General features: G+C 61.6%; 1 protein-coding gene across 1 annotated transcript in view; it reads left to right on the forward strand.

The window, feature by feature from the left end:
* The first annotated feature begins 7 nt into the window (after positions 1–7).
* Positions 8–9,199, forward strand: part of TELO2 (telomere maintenance 2) — a 13,103-nt gene continuing 3,911 nt past the window's right edge. Inside the window, exons 1-15 of the mRNA XM_024759364.1 lie at positions 8–70; positions 759–1,094; positions 1,608–1,885; positions 3,838–3,906; positions 4,120–4,267; positions 5,642–5,744; positions 5,915–5,983; positions 6,168–6,309; positions 6,399–6,535; positions 7,026–7,105; positions 7,326–7,427; positions 7,645–7,733; positions 7,826–7,917; positions 8,114–8,230; positions 8,341–8,412. Of these exons, the coding sequence (XP_024615132.1) occupies positions 760–1,094; positions 1,608–1,885; positions 3,838–3,906; positions 4,120–4,267; positions 5,642–5,744; positions 5,915–5,983; positions 6,168–6,309; positions 6,399–6,535; positions 7,026–7,105; positions 7,326–7,427; positions 7,645–7,733; positions 7,826–7,917; positions 8,114–8,230; positions 8,341–8,412 (1,833 nt within the window). The 5' untranslated portion in view covers positions 8–70; position 759. The remainder of the gene's footprint in view (positions 71–758; positions 1,095–1,607; positions 1,886–3,837; positions 3,907–4,119; positions 4,268–5,641; positions 5,745–5,914; positions 5,984–6,167; positions 6,310–6,398; positions 6,536–7,025; positions 7,106–7,325; positions 7,428–7,644; positions 7,734–7,825; positions 7,918–8,113; positions 8,231–8,340; positions 8,413–9,199) is intronic.

Below are 9,199 nucleotides of genomic sequence, written 5' to 3' on the forward strand. Positions count from 1 at the left end.
CGTCCGGAGGTCCCGCCCGCCCCGACACCCCATCCTGTCCCCCGAGGACCGCTGCCCGCCGCGCCACTAGGTGGGCTCCGGGCGCACGCTGGGGAGCGGGCGCGGGGCCGGGCGATCGCTAGCCGGTCTCCACACCCCGAGAAGGAGCCCGCGTGGACCGGGCTGGGCGAGGAGGCCCAGGCCAGTGGGGACACTTCTTGGGCCCCTAGTGCATCCCGACCTAGTGGCTGGGTGCACTGGTGACAGACAGGTGTCTTCTTAATGGCGCTCGTGCTACAGGGGCGCCCGACCCGAAGTAAATGCAACCTGCAGATGGTTTTGGTTTCTGGGAAGGAAGGGAGCTTGGCAAGGTGAACCACAGGTGGATACGTCAGGGAGTTAGAAGTGCTGATGGGTCTCCCAACCTCAGCTCCCTTGACATTTGGGTTTGGATACTCCTGTTGTGGGGGCTGTCCTGCGTAATGGGGTATATGGGATGTTTACCAGCATCCCTGGCCTCAGCCACCCACTAGAGGCAGAGTAGCACCTCCGGTTGTGACATCTAAGGTGTCTCCAGACATGGGTCCCTGGGGCGTGGTTGCCCTTCTGCAGAGGGCACCATGGAAGCCTTGGACCATGAAACCTTCCCTCCTCGAGGGCGGGAGAGCGGGCTTTCTGAGAATATGTGAAAAGTGCTTCCTTATCCGAGACTGAGTCCCACGTGAATGATGACAGCTCCCTGGACTTCCTTTCTCACGTGCCTTTCCTGTGAACTCCAGGATGGATCCTGAGGTCTCTGCCGTCCGGCTCACCGTCTGGGAGGCTGTTCACATCCTTTCATCTTCTGAGGATGGGGGCCGCATCTTCTGTACCCTGGGGTCCCTGAAGCGCTATCTTGGTGAAACGGAGAATCCAGCCCTCCCTGAGGAGCAGGAGGAGTTTGCCAGGATCCACTTTTCCACCTTTCTCAGATGTCTGGTCGGCAAGCTGAGCCCCGACTGGCTGGAGCTGCTGCCTGATGGCCAAATGGAGGAGCTGTGGGCCAGCTTCTTCCTGGAGGGCCCGGCTGACCAAGCCTTCCTGGTGCTGATGGAGTCCATCGAGGGTGCTGCCAGGTGAGCTGGGCTGGGTCTGATTATGGGGTCGCTTTAACACCTGAAGGATTTCGAACCAACGGGTTCTTCAAATTCTGTGAGAGTTTGGCATCCTGAAAGGTGAAAGAATAAAACCTGTGCACGTCAGAGCACTGAACTAAAAGCGGGTTGCATTAATCTCCTGCGATGGGAAGGCCCTAGCCTTCTGTCTTGCCATGTGGGCTAGGGGGCAGCAGGAGTGTTTGCATCCGGGCTTATGTGGTCTAGGTAGGCAGTGGGTGTGGCCATCCTCCTGGGGTCCCTTCACTCTGTGGCCCCCAGCTCTGTGTGAGGCACCCCAGCAAACTCATTCCCTCAACATCAAGCCCACCATGGTCCTTGCGGGGAAGCTGTGTCATTGGGAAGCTGGATTTTCAGCAGTTGCTGTGGAAGTCAGTGGGTCCGGTGATTCCAAGGTGGGGAAGCTGCGTGGGGCTGGCAGGCTTTCATGTCCCTCCTAGGAAGTGAGGCTGTTTACACCTGCTCTTGGTTCAGCCCCAGCTTCTGTCTGATGAAGATGGCGCAACTGCTGGCCAGGTTCCTGAGCGTGGGCAGGATGGCCGCTGTGATGGAGGGGCAGTGTCGGCAGCAGGCAGGGCCAGCCTTCCCCCTGCTCCAGGAGACACTTCTCACCAAGGTGGTGGGCCTGCCCGATCGCCTGGGCAACCGTCTGCAGCAGGAGAACCTGGCCACATTCTTCCCTCAGAACTACTTCCCTCTGCTGGGCGAGGAAGTCCTGCGGGTGCTGCAGGTGGTCGTGGACTCTCTCCGAGGTGAGAGCCCCTCTTCTAACAGCCTCCTCAGGCCATCGTCCCCTCCCTCCCTCCCAGGGCTCCGAGGACTTTGCCATCTCTGGCAGTGCCATCGTCCAGTCAGACGTTATCACATGTCTGGGGCGGCAGCCACCCAGCCGTGAAGTTTCACCCACACCTCTGCTGCCTTGGAGGTGGAGCTGACCCGTAAGCCCTGCAGTCCTTGGTTGGATGTCCAGGTGGGGCTGCTCACCGCCCGGCCCCTCACTCAGAATAAGGGAACGTCCACAGTCTGGAAACCAAAAAGCTCTTACTGTGAGGAGGGTCCGTCCAAGGTGGCTGCCGGCTGGGGTGCCCATGGCCTTGTCATCGTGGGTGGAGGACCTCGGTGCTCTGGTGTCTGGTGGTGGTGCTGGGGGCCGACTCTGAGGGAGCTCTCTGCACCTGGGGGCCATGGGAGCAGCTTCCTGCCCACCCTCTCCACTAATCATGGTCTCTGGAGCATTAGGGACGTGGCTTCCCCACGTGTGTGTTCCAAAAGCCGAGTGAAGCCAGGGGCCATGGCGGCCTGAGTGGGGGTGGGCGTCAGGTGGTGAACAGCGGGCGGGCTGTCCGAGCCACTGCCCTTTCCCCCAGTGAGGCCCTGCCTTCCCTGCGGCCCCGGCCCCTGCACTGCCCCCACCCTGGCCCGAGCCCCTCATCTCGCCTGGATTCTTACACAGTCTCCCGCGTGCCCTCCTGTCTTGTCTGAGCTGAGCAACTGCATGATGCTGTTACCATGAGCCACACTCAGAACCTTCCAGCATCTCTGCTCCCGCCTCCTCCCAGCTCTGGACTGGTGGGCATTCCTGCTTGGGACGCCCCATGCTCTGGCCTCAAGTGCCTCTTCTCAGGGTCGCCTTTCTGGTCACCCTGTTTAGTGTCGTAGCTGCTGGCTTGTCCTCTCCCTGGAACTGGCCATCCTCTACCGTGCTCAGAGGGGTCCCACCCTGTTGTCTGACTCCCCCCCACAGAGTGAGCTGTGGGCTGGGGCTTGTGCGCACCGCCGACCCGGCGCTCAGAGTGGTGGCTGATGCAGGCCGGTGGTCCTCACGGGTGTTGAGAGAAATAGACCTAAGTATTGTGTCCTTGGGGCTGGAGTTGTGCCCACATCTCGCAGACTGTTCTGCCTTCGTGGACGCGGGTCGTGAGAGGTCGCCTGTCTGCCCACGGTTAACCGCACATGGCGAGTGGCTGCCCTGGGAGACGGCCAGGTGGCACTCGGCAGGGGGCCGCAGGGGTGAGGCCTGTGGGGCCCCCTTGTGTCTGCACACCCCTGCTCCCCCTGCTGTGTCCCTGAGCATTACTGTCTCGGGTGAGGGAACCACGCCAGGGGATGTGTGCGCCTGCGTTTCTCCAGCCCAAGTGTCCAAGCGGGGTTCCAGCTGGGCCGCCCAGCCCCTGCTCTGGCTGGGAGGGGCAGCCTGCCCGGGTGTCCTGAATGCCTCTGGAGCAATGTCCCCTTCATCCTGTGAGTGGCTGCGTTGAATTCTGTCTTGGCAGGATCCCAAACGCCCACCTTTAGATCTCAGATACTGCATTTGCATCATGCGCGGGGCCATCTGTCTCCTGGTCGGTCCCATCACCCCTGGCTCCTCTGGGGCTGCTGCCACCACCCACCCTCTCCTTGTTCCTCCGTCCTCATTTCCTCCCTGTGGCGCTTAGAGCCCCTCCTCTTCACTGGGCCCCTCTGGTGCTGCCGCCTCCTGGTGCCCTGCAGTGGTCCCTGCTTTGTAGGATCACTGTGAACATAATGCTTTTTAAATGATTATTTTCATTGGCTCTTTGAGTTGGAAACAATGCTGGTGCGGTTGGAATTAGACTGAACAAGTTGGCAGTTTTACAACGTGGGATCCGCCTGGAACAAGGTCTGTCTCTGCTCAGCCAGGTGCACGTTGATGGCCTTACCACCGTCTGTCTCCTTCCTGTCCCAGGTGGCCTGGACTGCTCCGTCTCCTTCCTGTCTCAGGTCCTGGGGAAAGCCTGCGTCCACGGGAGACAGAGTGAGTGTTCGTCGTGGGAGAAGCTGCGGCACGTCCCGGGAGGGGTGGGCTGTGTGGATCCCTTGTGGGGAGTTGCTGAGGTCCCCTTGCCTGGGTCTGGCCCTGCTGGGCCCCTGGGTAGGGGCTTGGCTCTGTGACAGGTGGGCCTGTGGGCTGCAGACACTGGACGCCCCATGGCCCCTGGGCTCAGGGCCCCTGTGTGCTTCCCCTCAGAGGAGGTCCTGGGCGTGCTTGTGCCCCGGCTGACGGTGCTCACCCAGGGCAGCTGCCTCTGGCAGCGGGTCTGCTGGTGCCTGGTGGAGCGCGTGCCCGACTGGGCCATGGAGGCTGTGCTGAAGGGGTTCGTGGAGGCTGCCCCAGGGTAAGAAGTAAGGCATCCTTCCTGCTGCAAACGCTTCTCCCCCAGGAGGGCGGGCAGTGGGGATCCAAATGACTCCTGCCTATGTGGGGTCAACACTCATGGGACATGGGCGATGGCTCCTCTGTCTGGTGGCCGGTCATTTCGTAGAGTTTGGCTGTGCAAAAGCCCATCTTTCCCACTCCTGACGGCTGGGCTGGGCCCCCCAGTCCTCACCTGGCTGGACCGAGACGGAGGCTGCAGCTTCTCTGCAGCCTGAGGGTCCCTGTTCTCAGAAAACCCAAATCATGCAGGAGGGTGTGCGGGGAACGCAGCTTCCTCCCACCTGGTGGCTGTGGTGACCTCCCTGTGTGCCCGTCCACCTCTGTGTCTGTGAGCAAGGGGGTCTGCGGGCCATGTTCCTGAAAGGGCAGTGCTGGGTCGCTTGGTTGTCATCCACGTTCCTTCAGACCGTCTCCCGGCATGAAGGGCCTGTTTCTCTGCCAAAGACGTTTCCTCCCTGTTTGACTTCACATTTCTTTGATCCTGGCTGAGGGTGTGTGATTTGAAGGCATCACGAACCATCTGATCGAGTCTTTTACTCGCCTGTGTGAAGGCTCCTCGTGAGGGGGGGCCCCCACCTTAACACAGGCCTGGGTCTGTCCTGGCCGCACCACTGGTTTGGCTTCTCTGAGATGTCCTAACTGCCCTGTGAGCCCAGCATACCATGGGTCACTGGGTAGGGCTCAGCCTTCTCTGTCACCGGGGCTGTCATGCTGTCTGCCCCAGGGCTGTAGGTCACTTTGCCTGGGTCTTTCTCTTCGACTTTATCAGTTTTCTTGTTTTTTCTTTTTCTTTTAACCTTCACGTCTTTGATTTGAGGAACGAGGAGGGGAACACAGCCTCACCTCCTTCCGTGCTGGCGGGAGCGTGTGTTGAGCTCTCACTCGCTGAAGGAAGCAGGGGTCTCAGTCTAGATTGGGATCTGCAGACTATGGCCTTTGGGTCGAATATGGCTTACTGTGTTTTTGTAAGTAAAGTTTTATCAGCAAACAGCCACACTCAGCCGTGTACCTACCTGCCGTCGCTGCTCTCAGCTACCGTGTCTCTACAGAGCCTGATGGCCTGTCAGCCTGGCCCTTCACAGAGAAAGCTGGCTGCCCTGGTCTAGGCAGAGCATTTCACCTGGACTGGTCGGGGCAGGCAAGGGATGTCCTCTTGTGTCCAGTCGCTGGGCTCCCTGGTTTCCACATTTACTGGGAGGAGGGAGAGTTAGGACTGACTCAGGGCTGAAGCACCTGTGCGGCTCCCTGGTGGTTAGCGCGGAGCCCGGGGGTCCAGTGCGGATCCATGGGATTCGGAGTTGTGCTTCTCTCTCCCCACCGCTATGCCTCGTAGGCCTGAAGTCCTCTCACGGCTGCTGGGGAACGTGGTGACAAAGAGTAAGAAGGCCCAGTTTGTAATGACCCGGAAGCTGCTATTCCTACAGTACAGCTGCACGGTGAGGGTGCCGGCTGGCGGTGGTAGCTGCGGCAGGCGGGGCTGGAGCAGTGCTCGGCTGCCCGGACATGTCGCTGTCCTTCAGCCCAGACCGTCCCGCCCCTGGGCTCCCCGGGCCGGGCGGGTGGTGTCTGCCTGGCAGACGGTAAGAGGACGCCGGCTCTGTCGCAGATGCCCATGCTGCAGAGCCTGCTGGGCTACCTGGCCATGGACAGCCAGCGGCGCTCACTCCTCATGCAGGTAAGTGCTGCTTGTGCAGGTAAGGGACCCTCAGTCCCCGCGGGAGAGCATTCCTGCCTGGGGTGGAGGGTGCTGGCTGGAGCCTCTCTGGGGCTGTGGGGACATGGGCACCAAGGCCCACGAGGTTCTGGGATGCGTTGGGGAGGCGGGGGCTGTCTGCCAGGCCGGGCCTACCACCCACCAGGCGCTGAAGGAGCTCCTGGAGACGTGGGGCAGCAGTAGTGCCATCCGCCATGTGCCCCTGGTGCAGCAGCGCTACGTCAGCAAGGCCATCCTCATCTGCCTGGCGCACCTGGGGGAGGCGGAGCTCCGGGACAGCCGGGACGGTGAGCACGCAGTGGGTGCCCCATCCCCACTGCCCCCGCCGGAGCCCCATCCTCCCCCCAGCTCAGCCCATGCGCATCGGTGCTTTCAGAGTTGTTGGCCAGCCTGATGGAGGGAGTGAAGAGCCGCCTGGACAGCAGCCTGCCCCCTGTGCGCCGCTTGGGCATGATCGTGGCTGAGGTGGCCAGCACCCGGATCCACCCCGAGGGGCCTCCCCTGAAGTTCCAGGTGAGCAAAGGCTGTGCCTGCCACGCTCTCCCTGAGCTGCTGACACTCCTGCCCCAATGTCACCCTGCCTGCCTGTGTCCAGGACCACAGAGATCTGTGCTTGGTGTCAAGTTGGTGGCCTGCTGAGGCCACGGCTGGGAGGGGAGTGGAGGCGCAGCCCCTCAGCTGGTGCCTGAGCACGTGTCCCCAGGTGGATTCTCTAGACGGGACTCTCAGGCCTCCCCTCCATCTGCCGAGCCCTCTGGGATGTCCTTGGAGACGGTGCCACATCTGCTCTGTGTCTGGGGGATTCCCAGGCCCTCCAGCCTTCAGCCCCCCCAGTGCCACCCTCTGCAGAGGGGGAAACCTGGACAGTTGCTCTTGAAAGACCGTTGGCTGCCAGAGGCCAGAAGCGCAGACTGCGGGCTGTGATGGGAGGGCCTCGCAGGGGCCCAGCTGTACCACTCCCACTGCTCCCGTCCCAGCCAACTCCAGCACATCTGCGTTGCAGTATGAAGAGGATGAGCTGACCCGCGAGATGCTGGCTTTGGCCATGCCCCGGCCCGCGGCTGACGGCCCCTCAGAGGCGGGGTGAGGGTCTCTGTGCCCCGATCCCTGGTCCCCACCTGGAGCTCTGGGCATGGTGGGCCAGGTGGGGTGGCTGCTGCACACCTGTTACTCCTGTCCTGCTATCGCTGAGGCAGAAGCTAAGATGAGGGCGGGGGCGGTGAGAGCGCTTCCTTGGGAAGCATGGGTTCTGGGATGAGAGACTTGTGGGGCACGCCTGAGGGATCCTTCTCTGTCCCCAAAGCCTGTCTTTCGCTCCGGTCAGTGGAGAGACTCCTGACAGAGAGACTGTGGACCGCAGTGGACCCCAGGCTGGGCCTGAGGGCTCCGACTCCGAGCTGGACAGGTGGGGGCAGCCCCACGGGGGAGAGTGCAAGGGTCCTGGCGGGGCCCACCTCAGGGTGTGGGCCCTGCGGCGCCGGTTCCCTCTGCCTCATGAGTCCTCCTCCCACCCAGAAATCAGCCCACGGGGCTCTCAGCCCGGCAGCCATTCCCGAAGCTTCAGGGACTGGGGGTGAGTCCCGGGTGACAGGCAGGTCTGCGTGTCTGTTCTTCTTCCTCAGCGATGATGAGTTTGTCCCCTATGACATGTCGGTAGACAGGGAGCAGAGAAGCAGCAAGGCGCCCTCGTATGTGCGGGGCTGTTTGGAAGGTACGCCCCCGCCCCTGCCCTGGGTCCCCTGCATGCTGCCCACCCTGCCCGCTGGCTCCGCCTCACTCAGGCACCATGTGGGTTCTGGGCAGCTCTGACCGGGTCCGAGGACTGGGAGCGCTGGGAGGCGGCCCTGTGGGCCCTCGAGGGGCTGATCTTCAGGAGCCCGGCTGCCACTCAGGAGGTGAGCGCATGAGGGCTGGGCTGTCAGGGTCGCAGGAGGTGGGTGATGGCTTGGCAAGGGCATGCGTCTTCAGGGAGCCCCATGTGGCCCACATGGGCCTTGGCAGCAGGGCCTCTGCCGGGGTGGGGGGCAGGGGGCGCAGCCCAGGCTCCTCAAGACAGGCCCCTTCTGTCGAGCACCCTAACCCTGTGCGCAGGTGAGCATGGAGCTGGCCAAGGTGCTGCTGCACCTGGAGGAGAAGACAGCCGTGGTGGGGTTCGAGGGGCTGCGCCAGAGGGCCCTGGTGGCCCTCACAGTCACAGACCCAGCTCGGGTGAGTCCCCGCGGCTGAGTGGAGCCCGGGTTGTGCCCCCAGCAGGGGCTGTGCTGGGGCACTGTCTCCCGGATTGTGGTCCTCAGAGGCCTCTCGTCCGCCCGGCCTAGGTGGCAGAGTACCTGACCGCACAGTTCTACGCCCTCAACTACAGCCTCCGGCAGCGCATGGACATTCTGGATGTAAGTGCCTGGGCCTCTGTCCCACTCATCAGGGCTGGACTGGAAGGCCTGGTGCAAAGCCCCTGGAGGGGGAGCAAGCATTTGCCAGAATCTATAGGGATGGGACCACAGGCCTCCCCAAGCCCCTTGTTGCCAGACCTGAGAGGCTGGGACCAGCGTCTGTCTGATGTTTTCTTGACAGAGCATGGGCTTCAGGGGCTGCATTCTTTGTTTTAGATAACAGTGTTACTGAGGTATGACGCACACACCATAAAATTCAGTCTTAAAATAAGCAGAATGTGGTGGGTTCATACAGTGGAATATTACTTGGTCTTAAAAAGGAACGAAATTCTGACACCATGCTCAGGGAAATAAGCCAGACTCAAAAGGACAAATAGCATACAATTCCACTTACGTGAGGTCCCTGCAGCCGTCAGATTCACAGAGGAAGAGAGCGGATGGTGGGTGCCCGGGGCTGGGGGAGGGGTGGGGAGTCAGGGTTTAATGGGACAGAGGTTCAGTTTGGGAGGATGAGAAAGTTCTGGAGGTGCTGGTGGTGACGGCGGCACCATGAGTTTACCTGGTGCTGCTGAGCCGCGCTGAAGAACGATTACCATGGTGAACGACACACCACGTGTGTTTGTCACAGTGACACAAAGACTAAGACAAAGCTGGAAAAAAGTTCAGCGTTTCCGTGTTTACAGTTCAGGGGCGTTTGGTACTTTCCCGACGTCGTGTGACCATCACGTCCACCTGCTTTCAGGACGTCCCACGTCACCCTCAAAAGAACCCAAGACGCTCCCTCCCC

The sequence above is a fragment of the Neophocaena asiaeorientalis genome, unplaced genomic scaffold (assembly GCF_003031525.2).
Source record: "Neophocaena asiaeorientalis asiaeorientalis breed wild unplaced genomic scaffold, Neophocaena_asiaeorientalis_V1.1 scaffold254, whole genome shotgun sequence".
NCBI classification, from domain to species: Eukaryota; Metazoa; Chordata; class Mammalia; order Artiodactyla; family Phocoenidae; genus Neophocaena; species Neophocaena asiaeorientalis.